The sequence below is a fragment of the Petaurus breviceps genome, unplaced genomic scaffold, assembly GCF_028583685.1.
Source record: "Petaurus breviceps papuanus isolate PSGF00001 unplaced genomic scaffold, PetGlider_PUasm1.0 673, whole genome shotgun sequence".
NCBI classification, from domain to species: domain Eukaryota; kingdom Metazoa; phylum Chordata; class Mammalia; order Diprotodontia; family Petauridae; genus Petaurus; species Petaurus breviceps.
In genome coordinates this window covers 93923-112222 of record NW_027186448.1, presented here as the reverse complement: position 1 = coordinate 112222, position 18300 = coordinate 93923, and the positions used below count along the sequence as shown (strand labels likewise).

The following is an 18300-nucleotide window of genomic DNA, read 5'->3' as shown; positions in this document are numbered from 1 at the left end:
ATTTCTCCTAACTAAAGATGCTGCTTGTCTTTGCTCCTGGGGTGGGGGGTCATCAAGAAGTAAAGGATGATGAATGACTCCCATGAGTCCTTGAGACAAACACCAAGCCTGGCTAGCCTCTAAGATTGCTACTATATTGTAGCTTTTAATCAATCTCACCCATCCCTTACTCTACCTTCCTCCCTTACTTTTAATAGCCCCCTCCTGTCTTTCCTTCCTACTCACCCCTACAAACACTGGGAATCTAGTTCGGATCTCGGATCTTTCCAAAGAGCTTAAGTAGGCCAACTTTCTTGGGAGACCTAGAGGGAACTGACTTACATGGGGGCTCCTCTTCATCATCCTGTACAGCTAGTTTCTGAGCTTTTAGGTACTTCCCCTCATCATAGTGAGCCTTTCGATGCCACTCAAAATCTTTCTGCACTATGGAATAGGAGAGAACTAAGCTCTTGGGGCCAGGAGTTGAGCCTGACAACACCTGCCCCACCCCTTGCCTGAAAGTCTCACTTTTTTTAGACGTTAACTTGTCCTTGGAGCCTGTGTTCTTGTTATCTCCAAACTGAAGAACTTTGGGACAAAAACTGTCCAGTGATGCAAGCCTGGGGGAGGGGGGTAGAGGGGGCTGGGGGTTCTGGAAGGAGGTAAGGGGGGATGGGGGTGGTGGTGACAGAGGGCTCCCAATGGGGAAAGTTACAACTCCCAATATCTCTCAAGGGCAGATGACTCTACCACCAACTCCTTCTTTATGTCAGAGTCTGATGGGAGTTATAGTTTCTTCTATTATATGGGTCCCTGAAGGGAGCCCCAGTGGACCCAAGGGTTGGGTGCTGGCCAGATTCGCCTGGGTCCTTCATCAAGGAGAACTGAGGCCAGGGAGCCCCCACCTCTCAGCAAGCCCTTCAGTCGACACTGCCTGTGAGGTTCCTGCTCTCAGATCCTCATCACTGTCTTCCAGCCTAAGGATGTGGGGTGTGGCAGGGAAGAGAGGTGAGTGCCCTTGGGGAGAAACAAGCATCCATCCATCCAGACTAACCCTCCCCAATTTCTGGTGACTGGCTGGGGTCTGAAGTCTGAAGCTCTAAGGACAGGAGGGGACCCTGGGGAGAAGGGTAGTGTGAGGTCAATCACAGTCAAGATCTGTGTACTGCTTTCCATGTACTTGATGCATAGGGACCTGTGTTTGGCATGTGACCTGTGGTAGGGTGTGCTGGGCTCATCCACCTTCATGAGTCCATAGTCCTTGCTCAATGGATGGTATGTGGCCAAGATATTCATCTCGTCCCAGTGTTGGGACTTCTTCCTGGATTGGAAGAGTCAAAGAGAAGGATATTCTGAGACCCCCTCCAGAACTTTTGTGCTTCATTTTCCTTGTCAGTTCCTGGAAGACCTGGGGAACTCTAGGCTGAGGAGTTGCTTTCTGGTATAAGGCATTCCAAGTCAAAAACATCAAGTTAAGCTTGTTGTCTCAATTTAAGTTGGACTATATGTCTAAAGTCCCTTCTCTTCCAGCTCTAAATCCCTTGATCCTTCAATGTCCCTCACTGCTTTCTTGGCCCTTATCTTCCACGAATCCTCAGGGGAGCGGCCCCTCCCCCCCCAAGGGGCCCGAGCCGACATCATGAACTCCCTCTTCTTTCTCACCTCTGTCTCTCACTTCCCTAGCTCTCTCCTCCTTCCTCCCCATCTCTCCACTCCTCCCACCTGGCCCCTTACTTCTCCCCACAGGGGACTCTCTGCACCAAGATGGAGCTGCCGTTCTTCAAGATGCCCCGGGGACGCTCGTCAGTGGAGCTGGAGATTGGGCGTGGGCTGAGCCCCGCGTAGTGCAAGCTGGACCCGGCCACGCGCAGGCCAGAGGCAGCCCCATCCGGAATGTCGGACACTGTGCCTTGCAGGCTGGCGCCCCCACACCCCGCGCCACCCCCTTCGGCGGCCCCTGCACCCTCCTGCTTCTCCATCTTGCCCCTCCCCGAATCCGGGGCCCGCCCTCAGCTGCCCCGCCCCGCCCCTCCGCTTCACATAGCCCCACCCCCGTGGCCCCGCCCCACCGCGGCCAGCTCAGGGAAGTCCGAACTCCACTTCCCCTTCCTCTTCACTCTCCCTGGGGGCCGCTCCTCCCTCTTGCCCCCTCGCTCCTCCCACCGGGGGAGTGGAGGTGGGCGGTGTCACGGTTCGAGTGTGGAAGTCTGGGGTCTCAGTTCCCTTCCCTGCCACCCCCTCCTTTAGCCCTCCCCAGCACCCCTTTTCTGTGTCTCCCTCTCTGCCCCCCTCGTACCCAACCTGACTAATAACAGACCTTGGACCCTGGGGAGGCGGGCTTTCGTCATTGTGACGTCACACAAATATCTGCCTGGCCAGTGAGGAGTGGGATTGGTGGAGAGAAAGGGAACCCTCGGGCTTTTCGTTAAACTGTAGAGATTTTTTTTTTTTTTTGCTTTTTAGAAGGGCATTTGGGGTTAAGTGACTCGCCCAAAGTCATACGGCTACTAAATGTTGTGTCTGAGGCCGAATTTGAACTCAGGTTCTCCTGACTTCAGGGCAGGTGCTCTATTCATTGTTCCACCTAGCCACCCCAAGCTGTAGAGATTTAAGTTCTTTTTTTCTTTGGGTTGTCTGTGAAATTAAACATATTTGGGGGTTTCTGAATTCAGCCTCGATGGGAAGTAACATTTTGAGCTTAGGTAGTGTCATTTCTTCTTTCCCAGCTTGTTTCTTCATCTTGTTATTAAAAATTATCAAACTGGAGGGCGTAGGGATGAAGATGAATATGATGAAGATATGATGAACTCAAAGGTCCCTTCTAGTATTAATTCCCACGCAGCTACACGTCCAATTTTTGGTTATTCGTTGCTATTGGTACCGTTACTGGTTGCAATGCCATACTCCCTTATAAAATAAAAAGTAGGAGGTCTAAGGAAGAAGATTCTGGAGAAGGAGAGAGGATTTCTGTGGATCTGGGACTAGACTAGGATAGGTAATTTAAGGAAAGGTATCCACCACACTGCATAGGAGCGACTGTTGCAAGGCAGCAGGTATTTCCAGACAACTGTTGCACAGCAAAGTGGGTATCCAGATGCGAGTACAATATAGCTGGGAAAGAGCTCTTCCAGCATAGTCGTAAAAAAGTCGAGGCTTCACCTGGGACGGGAAAAAGAAAACAATACAACACAGGGTCCTCGTTGCTGTAAGCACAGGCTGCACGTTTAGACTTAGCCACTGCCTTTGGTAAGGAATTGTTATTTCTTGGCAGTTAATAGGCGGGAAGTTGGGGGGGATGGGGAATGCATTGTAGGAGCTCTCGGTAAGGTGCTTCCCGGCTGTCGTAAAGTAACAGTTGACATACGGCTGTTCTGACGTAAAGCAATCGTTAGCCTTTTGTGTCGCTAGGCAACAGTTTTCAGTGTTGCGGACACGTTGGGGTTGCTTGCCCTGGTGTCGTAGGATTGGGGGCTGGGCCACACGAGAAACCTCTATGCTATAAAGCAAACAGCGAGGAGGCGTCTCCATGTCCTCCTTTTCCCCCTCGTCACCAGCGGTCGCTTTCTTCCACGGCCTCAAAAAAACGGTACTTCCTAGTCTCGCGCCCCATCCGCCATAAAGCGACGGTACCTAAGCGAGGGTTGTGAAAGAGGCATCTTAAGCCAATCCGATGTCGCAAACCGACTGCTCAACGTGCCGTAAAGCAAACTCAACTACTGTCCTGCGCATTTTGGTTGCCTCCTCTCCTTCAGTGCCTTTTATTTTCGATCCAGTTCCCGGTCCACGCTACCCGGACTGAGCTTCACCTCTAGTGGGCGGAGCCGACCTAAGTGCCCGGCAGTGCCGTAAAGCAAACCCACTACCTTCCCTTCTTCCCCTTCGCGTTACTCGTCTAGGTTACCAGGCTGCCGATAAGCGCAGCTGTCGCGCAGGCCCCGGTGTCAGTCAGCCTCTGAGCGGGCAGCGGCGCAGGCGACGCTGGGGATGGCGGCGGGGGCGGGGGGGGGGCCGGGGGGGGCCGGGGCGGGCGGTGGTGGCGGCGGCGGCGGCGGCGGCGGGGAGCTGCACCCGCGCACTGGACGGCTGGTGAGTCTGTCCGGGGGTGGCCGCACGGCGCGGAGGCAGCAGCCGGGCCAGGAGTTCAACCATGGGCTGGTGCTGAGCCGGGAGCCCCTGAGGGACGGGCGAGTCTTCACGGTTCGGATTGACCGCAAGGTGTGGCCCGGCCCCGGAGTGCAGGGGAGACTGGGAGGGAGGGGGGTGGAGAGGGGAGCGTGGGGGCGGGTTCTGATGAATTAGTGGAGCAAATGCTCTCCGGGCCAGTAAGAGAAGAGCAGATTGCACCAAAGTAATAACAACTGACACCCAGCCCTTGAGGAGCAGAGACTTGAGGAAGGTAGATGACATCTTTCTTTGTTCTGTTTTCTGAGGAAATGTCTCAGTAATGTAGAGATGTTCAGACATGTAAAAAGATTAGGGGGATTGGAAAGACCAAGAAAGCCGAGGACACTAGCAGAATGACCAGGAAGTCAAGGAAGCAGTCGGATAAAAGAGGAGGCACCTACTACTCTAGGACAGGAAACTAGGAAGGTCTCCGGTCCACCTGAACTATTTTTTCCTATGCCCCTCTTCCCACCCAACTCCTGACTCCCCATTTATAGGTGAACTCTTGGAGTGGATCAATTGAGATTGGAGTAACAGCCTTGGACCCAGGTGTACTGGACTTCCCAAGTAGCGCCACAGGACTGAAAGGGGGCTCTTGGGTAGTGTCTGGGTGCTCGGTGCTTCGGGATGGGCGTTCAGTTCTGGAAGAGTATGGGCAGGACCTGGACCAGCTGGGTGAGGGGGATCGTGTGGGTGTGGAGCGCACAGCTGCTGGTGAGCTTCGACTCTGGGTCAATGGGCGGGACTGTGGTGTTGCTGCTACTGGCCTTCCCTCTCGAGTCTGGGCTGTGGTCGATCTCTATGGCAAGTGTACTCAGATCACCGTGCTGCCCCCCGAGCCTGGTCTTGGTACCCCTACACCTCCCCCTGCCCCTGCCCTGCCCCCTGGGGACACCTCTGCTGACCAGGGGGCCGCCGGAGATGAAGGTGAGATGCCACGATGAAAGGAAGAGGGTCATAGGTTGGGGGCACAGAAGATATTTGGGAATTTGTGTATATATACAGGAGGAGGGGGAGTAGGAAAATAGCTGGAGGTGTGGAAGTTGGTACAGTTGGTGTGTGGGAGGGATATCGGGGAGTAGAGTGTGTGTGGAATAGTTGGGAATGTAGTATTTTGAGGGGAAATAGTTGGGTATTTGTGGAGTAGAAGGGGACTATGGAACGACATAGGAAACAACAGAAAGGAAGGAACTGGGAGTATTATGGAATAAAAAGATGTGGGAAAAGGAGGATATGGGCAAAATAAAAACTGGTGCATGCAGGGCAATTGAAAGGAATGTTTTGGGGGTGAGGGACTAGACCTGGGAAAGTGTCATGTTTAAGAGGACCAGGGGTAAGGACTGGAGACCTTACTCTCTTCCCACCCCCCAACCTGGTCCCCAGCCCTCATGCTGCCCCAAGCCCAGGCCCAGCTGGACAAGCTCCCCAACGGCCTTGAATTGGAGAATGGTGAGGGAGAAGAGAGTGGTGAATAGAAGGGAGTTGAAGGGAAGCGCTTTCAAGAAAGGGGAAACAAGCTCCTTAGAGAACTAGGACTTTATTTTTTCCCTTTTCCCAATTTCTTGGCTCCAGGTTTCTCAGGCATGGAACTATCAGAAGTAGTGAGTAATGCCATCCTCTCTGCTTACAATGGTGGACTCCTGAGTGTCAGCCTTGGCTCCCCACCTGCAGGAGAAGGGCCAGGACCTGGTGGTGGTGGGAGTGGACTCCCTGCCCCAACACCCCTCACCTCTAATGATGCCTTGCTCTTTCATGAGAAATGTGGAACCCTCATCAAACTTAGCAACAACAACAAGACTGCTGAGCGTCGCCGGCCTCTAGATGAGTTCAACAATGGAGTAGTAATGACAAATCGCCCGCTACGTGACAATGAGATGTTCGAGGTGGGAATTCTAGTGGCTTGATCCCAGCTTTCCTCTTCAGAAATCTAAGTTTCTTATGTCTCAGCTTAGTTTCTTAAGTCCTGTTCTTTTGGGGACCCAGACATTTGATGCAACATCCTTGATAAATATGGGGATGGGAAGTCTTAGGATGGGCTAGAGTTTTTCCCCTCAGTTAATAAGAGAAGTTAATTTGGGTGTCTGTCTCCTCCTTTACCATTCTATTCTTCCTTACTCTCACCTGCTGGCTTCCCTCTACCCTAAGATTCGAATTGACAAATTAGTGGATAAATGGTCAGGCTCCATAGAAATTGGAGTGACAACCCACAACCCAAACAGCCTGGAGTATCCTGCAACTATGACCAATCTTCGCTCAGGTACCAGAGAGCTGGGCCCTTAAGGGGAATTGGTAGGGGGTTTCCCAAGACCATAACTAAGGGAAGTAGGGTTTCTCTTCGGTAGGCACCATTATGATGAGTGGCTGTGGGATCCTGACCAATGGTAAAGGGACACGCCGAGAATACTGTGAGTTCAGCCTAGATGAGCTTCAGGTGAGAGACAGGGGTGGGGCTGGAAAGGTGGTGGGAAGGGGTAGAGGGGTAAAGGGGTGGTTTCTTTAGACTTTCTTCCTACTAGAAATATTGGGTTGTTTACACATGTAAATTTGGGAGGGGGAGGGTATGGCAGGGAAGACTTTTTGCTTAGTTGGCCTTACTGTTGTAAGTCCTAAGCTCTGTCCCATAACATAGCTAGATGGGAAGACCCCACAATTTTTGCTTTATTTGAGTGTGGGATCCTGGGGATGAAAAAGTCTGAGTACCATGAGATGTCTTGTTCCCCTTCCCTCCCCACAGGAAGGGGACCACATTGGTCTCACAAGAAAAGCCAGCTCTGCCCTACACTTCTTCATCAATGGAATTGACCAGGGTAAGGTGGAGAAAACAGGGCTGAGGTAAATCTACTAGGGTGGAATAACTGGGTGGAGGTTAGAACTGAGGTTGATGTAGAAAGGTTGTAGAGGATTTGAGCTTAAGGAGAGTAAGGAGAGTAGGCCCAGGTTTGACTTGTTCTCTGCCTCTTTCCCCTTCCATGATTTTGTGCTAGTATCTCTGGGCCTCTCTCTGAGTTTATCTCTCCTTGTGACTCTCTCCTTCCTTCCTTTCTTTTCTGGTCCCTGGGTAGGTGTGGCAACTTCAGTGACACCCCCAGTGGTGTATGGTGTGGTGGACTTGTATGGGATGGCAGTGAAGGTGACCATTGTCCACAACCACAACCACAGCGACCGTCTTCGACGAAACAATGCTATCCTTCGGGCCCTGTCTCCTGAGGGTGCCCATCGAAGGCCCCCTCCTGGCCTTGCCCACTCTGAGCCTGATCGCCTGCTTTTCCACCCCAACTGTGGACAGAAGGCAGCAATCACCCATGAAGGACGAACTGCTCTTCGACCCCAGTATAGCCTCTGAGATAGGAAGGGGCTTTTTTGGGTCAGGATAGGGTGGAAGGTCCTTCAGAGTAGTGGGACAGAATAGTACCTAAGGGATAAATGGGGCTTGGGAGTTGTCTGACTAGGGGTAATCATCTCCCTAATCTGTAGTCAAAGGAGGCTGGAAGTATGGGTGGGTCTTAGATAGAAGAATGGGGCTGATTTCCCCATTTGCTCCACTCTCAGTGCCACTGATGACTTTAATCATGGTGTGGTGTTGAGCAGCCGGGCTCTTCGGGATGGAGAACTATTCCAGGTTCGAATTGACAAAATGGTGGATAAGTGGGCAGGTTCAATTGAAATTGGGGTCACCACCCACAATCCAGCTTACTTGCAGCTGCCTTCTACTATGACCAACTTGCGTTCAGGTGAGAGGGACTCCTGCTCCAAGGGTGGGACAAATGTTTGGAAAGGGATAAGTTTGGATAAGGACTGGTAGAGGGATGAGTTCTAGGAAGGAAGAAGGAGCTGAGGATAAGGAAAGTGGATGTCCTCCAGAACATTTGACTCCCGCCTTCCACTAGGTGGAAAATATAGAATAAAATAAAATAAAATATAGAATCTTTAGAGCCTGTATTCCATCACTCCTTAATTTTGAGAAATAGGCCCAGATAAGTGAAATGATTTACTAATCCATAGTCACATCCTAAGTCAAGGAAAGATCTGGAACTAAAACCCAAGTCTTCAGATTTAAAATCCTAGTCCTGTAATACACCTTCCTTTGTTCCTTCTATCTTATTGACCTTTTAATGACATGGACTTCTCCCAACTCACCTTTTTTTCACTAGGAACTTGGATGATGACTGGCAATGGGGTGATGCACAATGGGACAACCATCCTGGACGAGTATGGTCACAACCTGGACCGACTCAAGGTCTGGTAGGGAGTGTGGACTTTGTTCTCCAAGGGGCACAGCAGGTGGGATTAGAGTATTAAGATGATTTCTCACCCTTACCCTACCCTGGGGGAAGAGAGAGTATAGTGTGGTTAGTGGTGGGCAGTAAATAACATCCTTTCCTTCACTCAGCATGGTTCAGGGACTATGGCTGACTTTTTATTCCTTTCCCCAAGGCAGGGGACACTGTAGGTGTAGTACGTCGAGAGGATGGCACCCTCCACTTCTTTGTCAATGGGGTGGCCCAAGGCCCTGCAGCATGGAATGTGCCCCCAGGGGTTTATGCCGTAGTTGATCTTTATGGCCAGGCTGCACAAGCCACCATTGTGGATGACTCTGGTGAGGAAAAAACATAAGGACAGGCTAGAAGCATTTTGTGGATCTAGAAGGGGAGGTCTAGGAGGAGTTGGAAACTAAGAAACATGAGGATGTGGCAGCTGATTCCCCACACTCCACCCAATCCCTAGAGCTGCTGCCACTCCCTGATGACATTTCTGAAGGAAATAACCAGCTGTCACCAAGTTCACCTTCATCTGGGGCAGGAGCCACTGACCTTCGATTTCACCAGCTTCATGGCAGCAATGCCGTCATCACTAATGGGGGCCGAACAGCCCTCAGGCACAACTGTCGAAGTGAATTCAATGATGCCATCGTCATCTCCAACCGGTCAGTCCCATAATAGGGGATAAAGGTATCAGCTTCCCTTTTCTTCCTGCCCCCTCTCCCTCTGCCTGGTTCTTGCTTCCCTGATGCCTTCAGAGACTGTCTTTGAATCTTCCCCTTTCTCTCTGGTAGAGCCCTTCGAGATGGAGAACTCTTTGAGATTGTTATCCAGAAGATGGTTGATCGTTGGTCAGGGTCTATTGAGGCTGGTAGGTTGCTTATGGGGGGAAGGTTGACACTTAAGGATGGTTGCCTGAGCCATAAAGGGGACTCCTTTTTCCCCCTGCAGGAGTGACTGCCATACGGCCAGAAGACCTAGAGTTCCCTAACACGATGACTGACATCGACTATGACACATGGATGCTGAGGTGAGGCAATTTATTCATCCATTTACTACTCATTTCTTGAGTGTCTTCTTGGCAAAGGCCTGCTAGGCTTGGGATGGGATAAAGGAGGGAGAAGACAAAGCCCACCTGATTCCCCTGGGATGGAAAATGTTTTTAGGTATAGTCCTTTGCTATGGAGGAGCTTTGTTGAACATGGCACAGAGGTATTGATGGGGACTTTCCATAACAGTGGTCTAAACTGTTGCATAAGTGTAAGGAAATAGGATACTATCTGTTATGGAAGGGAGCAAAGAATGCAACATAGCACATAGACACCATGGCAGGCAGACCTTTCAGATAAAGGATTATGTTGGAACAAGTTTAGGGTCAGGTCACTTCACTAAGGTGCTATCTTAGTTGAAAGGAATTGGTGTCAGGATGCAGGGTAAAGGACTAAGCTTGGAACCCATTCTGGTCTTGATAATTCTATTAAGACCCTGGGGAAGTTTTTGATAACAGTGGATTTCCCTGTTTTGACAAGGAGTCTGAATTTCCCTTTCCCCTACTTTCCTTAATAGTGGCACAGCTATCATGCAAGATGGAAACACCATGCGAAACAACTATGGCTGTGATCTGGATTCTCTAGGCACTGGCTCTCGGATTGGCATGATGCGTACTGCTAAGGGTGACCTGCATTACTTCATCAATGGTCAAGACCAAGGGCCTGCCTGTTCTGGCCTCCCTGCTGGGAAAGGTGACCTCCCTGTTCAGGGGTACAAGTGTCTGGCCCTCTAGTCTCTAGTTCTCCAAACCAACCTTTTCCCTTTAGGGATGCAAGACATCCCCTCAACCCATACCCCTTTTTGGGGACTCAGATACCTTAGTCCTCATTCCCTTTAGGATTTCAGGCAACTGGTGTCCCAGCCCCTGCCTCTCCCTCTGACCCCAGAGGTGTATGCTGTGGTGGACCTCTATGGCCAGTGTGTCCAGGTCTCCATTACGAGTGCTACAGGCCCCATGGATAACAGCCTTTCAACCAGCAATGCCACTGAGAAATCTTTCCCTCTTCATTCCCCAGGTGAGAATTTCAGGGAACAAGGGATCTGTAGGTATGAGGAGAAGGAAGCAACTGCTAAGTTGCAGTGAGGAAAGGAAGCAATATTATAGAAAAATGATGGACTTGAGACTTGGGGAATTATTGTATATGGGAGATAACACCTGTGGTTTTAGGGATCATAGATGAGAAAAAATTCTCAAGGATATAGTGGTGGGTTCAGCAGTATGGGTTATGGACAATGCACTTCTGGGTGAAAGGGAAGACTTAAGGATTCAGAGAGAGAAATGGAAGAGGGATAACCAGTGTTTGCTTTTTCTTTATGAAGAAATGATGTCATAAATCCATGAGGTTTCAGACTTGGGGGCAAGGAAGTATTCATTTCAACTTTTGGTTTGGGGAGCTTTTCCTCTCTCAAAGAGGAAAATGTATTGCTATATGTCCTTGCTGCCCCTCCCAGTTTGTTGTTTGAATAGGGAATAGTCTGCTGAGTCTTCTATGGAGACAGGCAGCCTAAGTTTGGTGCCTCTCTGGTGAAGAGACAACTTCATAAGACTTTCTTGCCACTGACCATTTCAGGATTGAGCAATGTCTAAGCACTTTTTGACTAAAGTACTGAAATTTACATGCTGCTTCTAACTTAGAAAAGTTATACTTCCTTTGTTTCTATACCCTCATAGAGGGAACTCTTATGTACTCTTCCTTTCCCAGTGGCAGGTGTGGCTCACCGATTCCACAGCAGCTGTGGGAAAAATGTGACATTTGGTGAAGATGGTACTCGGGCCATGAGGGTAGCTGGCTATGCTCATGGCCTAGTCTTCAGCATGAAGGAGCTCAGGACTGATGAAGTCTTTGAGGTAGGATGAGGATGGGGTTGGGGGCCTCCAGGGAATAATGTTAATAACTGTTAAAGGACAGATGTGGAGGAAACTCATGACAATTCATTCTTCATACTTTTGTTTCTTTCTTTCCTACTGATTTTACCCCATCTCCTGACTACTTCTCTCCTCTCCCTACCAGGTGCAAGTGGAAGAGCTGGATGAGAAGTGGGCGGGTTCATTCAAAGTAGGGCTGACAACACTTCTCCCAGGGGACTTGGGGCCTGGGGGAGGGTCTGGGGCAGGGCCAGGGCTGCCCACCTCACTACCAGAGCTACGGACCAAGACCACATGGATGGTTTCTGGCTGTGAGGTGAGACGTAACGGACAACTTCAGCGGATGAACTATGGACGAAATCTGGAGAGGCTGGGGGTGAGCAGGGCCTGGAGAAGGGGTAGATTTTATATAGACCACTGGGAGGGCTGAGAAATATGGGAAGTGGGGAAAAAGGTGAGATTATGGAAGGGAAAGACAGAACTCTGGTAGAGGGGCTAGAAGAGGAGAACACAGAGAATGTATAGTGTTGAGTTATAAACCCCTGTTTGAAATCTCTGTGTAGGTGGGAAGCCGTGTGGGAATACGTAGAGGGGCAGATGACACAATGCATATCCTGGTGGATGGCGAGGACATGGGGCCTGCAGCCACTGGCATTGCCAAGGTACTGCTGTTGGATTTTTTCATTTCCCTGTCTTCTGTTCCCAGGCCTACATCCTTTACTTTTACTCCTTTTCCACCATTTTGGTTTCTTGCCTTTTGGCCCTCCTTAAGACCCTTTCCCTAACATCTTTCCATATTCTCCCAGTCACCTTTAGGCTTCATGTTTTTACTTTTTTCCCTTCCCTTAGTCTTATCTTCTGTTGAGACCCTTGATATCCCATCTCTCCTTTAGCCTTGTCCCTCAGCTTTTCTGAGTGTAGGGTTTATGTGAAGACTAGCAGTATGGGGAGAGGAGGTATGCTGTAATACCCCACTCCCTCACCCATGTGTGCCCCCAGAATGTGTGGGTGGTGCTGGACCTGTACGGGCGGGTGAAGGTCATCTCCATTGTCAGCTCCTCAATGCTAGAGGAGATCGAAGGCACCAAGCCACCCTCCCTCAGCTCAGATACTGGCAGTGAGGGTGAAGAAGATGAAGATGATGATGAACCAGGCACCATGGTAAGAGCTAAGGTTTGGGGCACAAAGAATGATCAAGTGTCAATAGTCTTCTCTGCCATCTAATTGAAATCAAACCTCTCAACTATTTATCTGCATGTCTTGGATATTGGGGGTTGGGGAGAGGGTGAAAAAATAGATATCCCCCTGTCTCATGTGAGCAAGAGCTGTATACCTCAGCTCTCACTGATTCTCAAAACAGGGGAGTAATCTTTTCTGTCAATTTGACTAGGACTTGTGAGAATGGGAAAGGATTAATTGGAACCCTAGCTGACACCCACATGTTCCTTCCAACAGGGTGAGAATGAAGCTGTGGTTACCCCTGCAGCCCTTGAGTTCCTGGAGAATCATGGGAAGAACATCCTCTTATCCAATGGGAACCTAACAGCTACACGGGTGGCCAGCTACAACCAGGGCATAGTTGTACTAAATCAGCCCTTGGTTCCTCAGCAGCTGGTCCAGGTGGGCTGGGACTTCATCCCTCCCTGAACAGTCTGAAGGCCTCCTTCCTCAATTCCTTCCAACCCCAGTTGCTTCCTTGCATAAGAATGAGAATCAAAAGGCCTATTTCCTTGTGTTTCCCTTCTTGTTTAATAGAAGGTATAAAGAAATTACAGCTTGGCAGTTTCTCCTGGAAAGGATGAAGCAGAATGTTGGTTTCCCTCTCTGGTTAGAGGACGGTATCATCACTGTCACAGCCAGAGAGGAATGAAGTCAGCACTCTTGATTCAAAACTTCCTTTTTTACTGACACCTTTGCTGTTAGTGAGCCTTACCTTTTTTCACCTAGAGAAGAAATCTCTGAGGAGAAAATTATGTCAAAAACCAAAGTTAAATCACTCTTCTTCATATCTTCAGGGGAAGTGATATGTCCTGTTTCTCTCCTCCCCTGTCCCACCCAGTGAGACTACTTCCTATGGGTCAGTGGCTGCTAGGAGATAATTTCCCCCTACCCCCAGGTGCGACTGGACTTCCTGAACCGGCAGTGGACTTCATCCCTGGCCCTAGGAGTCATTGCCTGCCCCCCTGAGCGGCTCAACTTCCCAGCTTCAGCTTGTGCCCTCAAACGGGCCGCCTGGCTACTTCGGGGCCAGGGTATCTTCCATAATGGCCTCAAGGTGGGCAGGACATGTAAAGAAGGGGAACAGTCCTGTAGGCATGGCAGATCCAGTGATTGGAGATAATTGGGATATCAGGAAAGGAAAAGGCCCTGAAAATGGAATGGTATAGGAATTGGGGAGTCATTGGAGCAAATGGGGAAAAATATAAAGGTAATGTGAACCTAAAGAAAAGGTAATAGGTAGACCCAGAGGATGGGCCCTGACTGGGCAAAAGGTAGGAACAAGTGTTGGGGGGATCATAAGAAGGGATGCCTGGGAATAAGAGGGCAAAGGTGTATAAAGAAGTATATGTTTGAGTGGGGGGTGATCAGATGAGAGAATATTGGAGAATGGGTATTGATATTTGAGGGGTGGTTTTTTTTAAGAAGTGCCTCACTTCTCATGCTTCTGTCCCCCAGATCTGCGAGAAGTATGGGCCAAACCTGGACACGTGCCCAGAAGGCACGGTGCTGGGGCTGAGGTTGGACGGGTCTGGGGGGCTGCACCTCTATGTCAATGGTGTGGACCAGGGTGTGGCTGTGGCTGAGGTGCCCCAGCCCTGCCATGCCCTAGTGGACCTCTATGGCCAGTGTGAGCAGGTCAGCAGGGGGTGGTTGGTCAGGAATAGTGCTGGAAGGGGGGAGGAATCTAGGAAGTTAGAGGAGCATGGTGGTGGTGGTGATTTAAAAAGTTAGAACTGGGGGTGTAGAGAAGTTTTTATGGGGTTGATGGGAGTTTCAAGGGGAAAAAAAATTGAGACTGAAGGGCTGTGGAGGAGGGGGAGGGTTATACAGTGGAATTGAGAAAATCCTTTGTGGTAGGGGAGAGCAGCAGACCAAAGGCTCACCAACCCTTCTTCTTCTTCAGGTGACAATTTTGAGCCTTGAAACAGGAGCTGCCAGTGGGGAAGGAGTTGGAATCCAGGGGGACATGGAGAAGGCTGATGTGGTAGATGGTGAGGCTCAGGGAGAGCCTGTATTGTACAACCCTGCTGGAGAGTACCTGGTTACTCTAATTCTACTTTTTCTGGTTGCCTGTCCTTGCCTTCATGATGAAGCTCTTTGCTTCTTTCCCAGAGGATCACATCTTCCCAACTACTCCTTTCCCCCTACCTCCTAAATACAGTCATTTAAGAAGTTGAATAAGGCACACTGAAGGCAGAAGAAATATCCCCAAAATATGCCCTAGTCCCATCTCTTCCTCCCCCACTCTATTTGATTGTTTTCTCCTCTCCCCACTGCTTGCCTATTATGATTTGACCCTACCTTTCAGGCATCAAAGAGGGTGTGTGTTGGGCCCCACCTCCAGATGCCAGTCCCTTAAAGAGTTGTGAATACCATGCCCTCTGCTCTCGATTCCAGGAGTTGCTGCTACTGCCAGGTGAGACTTTCCCTGAACTTTACCATCAACTATCAGGTCCTATCTTAGGATCCTGAGGTTGCTTTCCTCAAACTCCCAAATAGTTGGAGGTGGGAGGAGGGAATGGGCTCATTTCTGAGGGTTGAAGACACAATTGAGAGAGGATTTTTTAGGAAATAATAGTCCCTGAATTAAATCTTTCTCCTCTTGTTTTCCAGAGGATTACTTTGTCCCACCCCCCAAACGAAGCCTGTGTTACTGTGAGTCCTGTCGGAAACTTCGGGGAGATGAGGCGCACCGTCGTCGCGGGGAGCCGCCAAAAGAGTATGCCTTGCCCTTCGGCTGGTGCCGCTTCAACCTCAGGCATGTGGCTCCGGGTGGGAGGAGTGGAACCCCTGGGCAGCCTGGGATGCCATGCCCAGAGAAGCAGATAGAGTTTGCTTTTATCCATTGTATCATTTGAGTAGGATATAGAATTTCCTGTTCGAGGAAATGGCACCAAAATCGAAATTTGCAAGAAATTTTTTTTTGTTTTTTGTTTTGCTGTCTTCTCCCTAGTCCACCTTTGCCTTCCTAACTATCCTTCCCCATCCCACTCCCACCCCACTGGAAAAAAAAAGTCAATGGAGAAACTTTTTTTTTTAAAGAACAAAAGATAGGGAGTGGCTAGGTGGCATAGAGCCCCAAACTTGAAGTCAGGAGGACCTGAGTTCAAATCCAGCCTCAGACACTTAACACTTAACTAGCTGTGTGACCTTGGGCAAGTTCTAGATCTATGCTCCTAGCATCCTGTTTCTTACCAGGCAGTTTTCAGCAAGACAGTTGGACAGAACAGGTCCATCCTGTTGTTCTCTGCAGAAAAAGGGCTTTGAGGGGTAATCAAGGTCAGGACAGACATACACATTTTTTTCCTGCAGAGTGAATCCACGATTGGAGACAGCAGCACTATCCAAGAAGTGGCATATGGCCTATCATGGGAGTAGTGTTGGGGCTGTTCGGAGGGTGCTGGACCGAGGGGAGCTCGGGGCAGGTAACAGGATAGGCCAAGTTGAAGGATGATGTTGAGAGGAATGATTGGGGGAACCAGGCCTCCTTTCCCTGATAAGGAGGAGGTCATGGAGGGTGGGGGAAATAGAGGGGAAAACCCCTAACCATTACCCTTTACCTTCAGGCAGTGCTTCAATCCTAAGCTGTCGGCCTTTAAAAGCAGAGCCAGGGTGTGGGTATGGAGAATCTGGTGAAAACTGTATCCCTCCTCGTGAGGAGCAGCCCCCTCCTGTGCTGCTTTCCCCCTCTCTTCGGCATGCTGCTGGGACTGATGCCCTTGCTTCCAAAGTGCAGTGAGTGAAGAATAGAGGGGGTGGGAATTGAAATTGGGTGGACTTAAGGAATGGGGATATTGGTGAAACCTTGGGGGGAGGTCCCTATAGCCCAGCTTTTTTTTTTTTCAAAACCATCTTGTTTCTAGTCTCCTTCCTCCCACTTTTCCCTTGCCTGTTGGTTTCCCCATGCCCTTCCTTCCTTATTCCACAGTTTTTCCACTGTGTGTTTGCACATTTCTACCCTTTCCTTCCTGTTTTTTTTCTCTCATACCATCCCAACAGGCCCTTCTTTCTTGTCTTTAGATTCCGGGACCCCAAATCTCAAAGGCCGTACCAAGCCCAGGTGGCATTCCAGGTGTGTGTACGTCCTGGATCCTACACACCTGGCCCATCCTCTACAGCCCTTGGGGGCCCCCCAGACCCCCACTTTAGTCCTGCTGAGCTTGAGTGGGTGACCAAGGAAAAGGGTGCCACATTACTCTATGCCTTGCTGGTACGAGTGGAGTGAGAGGATATGGGCCCATATTGCCAAGCACAATGGCAGGGAAGGTTTATGGACTTGGGAAGCACCAACTTTTTATACATTCCCTCAACTGTTCCCAGGAAAGAGAGCAGACATGGTGGGAGTTCCCCCAGATTTCCAGGGGGCTTTACATTTTTGTTTGGAGGAGTTCCCAGTTGGGGGGGGTAGCTTTCCTGGGTTGGGCACAGATTTGGGGGAATTGTGATGGTCCAGAACACTTCTCTATTAATTGGGGAAGTCCATGGGGGCCGAATTTGTAAGGCCTCTCCCAATGAACTCTTGCTTGACCCCACTACTTCCCTCCCTCTCCTCATGCACTGATTGGGGAAACTCCCATCACTTAATTTATTTCCGTTGTTTCTGGTTAATGTGAATCCCCAGGGGGTGTTGTCTCCCTCCCCTCTCCGTTGAAACTTTTTCTAGTGGAAAGGAATAGCTGGGAGACAAGGGGCCACCCTGTACAGCTGTTACATACTCTTATTTCTTAAAGAACTGAAATAAATGTCCTGTCTCAGATACAACCTTGTCAGTCCCAGTCTCCACTTGCGCTTATCTAGGGAAATCCTAATCCAAGAGAGTTCCAAGATGTAGGCAGTTAGGTGTCCCAATGGATGTCAAGAAGGCTGGAGTTCAGATCCTGCCTTAGACAATTGGTAGCTGCTGTGTGAGCCTGAGCAAATCATTTAACTTTTCTCTGTCTGTTTCCTGATTGCAAAATGGGGATAAGGACATCTACTTCACAAGGCTGTTGTGAAGAGACATTTTGCAAACCCTAAAAAAGCTATATAAGTAAATGCTAGTTATTATCAGGAAGGAACCCTGTAGTTTGTTTACTGTATTTATGCTCTCTTTTCTGTGTTCTTGACAGCATAGTGTGGAATCAGGTTGTCTTCTCAATACTGTTTACACCTAGAAATTCTTAGGAAAAAAAATTTAAGCCTTTGCACGAATATCTGTGCTGTCCTCAATTCATGGCACCCTTGCCAAGCTTCCCTTGTACCTAAGGCTTAGCAGTTAGCACTTACTCCTTTAATTGTCTTTAGTTAAGAATTTCTCCTTTAGTATTTTTGAAGCACTATTCATTCATCCCGTGGCCTCCCAGATAACGGGCTGGGAAACCCGGGGCAGTATGATACTGGGCAATCCTTTTACCTCACTGGGTTTTCAACCGTAAAATACGGGAATGGAACTAAGTGAGTTCTTTAGGGTCCCTTGCAGTTTATTAGTTCCTTAGCCCCAGATCCTGCCTTCCAGTAGGAGCCGTATTCCTTTTAGGAGTTAGGGTTAGGTTTTCTCGGGGAAGAAGCTCCTCGCATTACCCCATCCCGGGCCTGGAAGTAGAGGAGGGAAGGTCACAGGCTGGAGGAGCTGGGGACCCCTCAAAACATCCCCCTCGCTTTGTATCCTTTCCACTTCACCTCTCCCTACGTGTACTACACACCCCAGGGTTTGTCGCGGCGCAGGCCAAACGACGTACTTTCATTACCCCCAAGCCTTGAGCACCACGCGCAGCCGCTGTA

The 18300-nt window shown here is 49.7% G+C and overlaps 2 protein-coding genes across 2 annotated transcripts; one reads left to right on the top strand and one right to left on the bottom strand.

Annotated features, from left to right (window-relative positions):
* Positions 1-646: 646 nt before the first annotated feature.
* On the bottom strand, positions 647-1958 carry LOC138174020 (protein phosphatase inhibitor 2-like). The gene is made up of 2 exons (XM_069104175.1): positions 1714-1958; positions 647-1300 (listed from the first exon to the last, which is right to left on the bottom strand). The coding sequence occupies exons 1-2, from the start codon at positions 1956-1958 to the stop codon at positions 931-933; spliced, it is 615 nt and encodes a 204-aa protein (XP_068960276.1). The 3' UTR covers positions 647-930.
* Positions 1959-3962: 2004 nt separating this feature from the next.
* On the top strand, positions 3963-17301 carry NEURL4 (neuralized E3 ubiquitin protein ligase 4). Its single transcript, XM_069104003.1, has 28 exons — positions 3963-4194; positions 4641-5070; positions 5716-6026; positions 6289-6400; positions 6486-6574; positions 6878-6950; positions 7206-7473; positions 7693-7874; positions 8295-8380; positions 8578-8740; positions 8869-9067; positions 9197-9273; positions 9354-9432; positions 9969-10144; positions 10340-10468; positions 11156-11301; positions 11465-11695; positions 11883-11981; positions 12319-12480; positions 12775-12939; positions 13436-13594; positions 13996-14175; positions 14444-14531; positions 14849-14956; positions 15154-15298; positions 15853-15965; positions 16107-16275; positions 16561-17301. The coding sequence occupies exons 1-28, from the start codon at positions 3964-3966 to the stop codon at positions 16763-16765; spliced, it is 4575 nt and encodes a 1524-aa protein (XP_068960104.1). The 5' UTR covers position 3963; the 3' UTR covers positions 16766-17301.
* Positions 17302-18300: the final 999 nt, after the last annotated feature.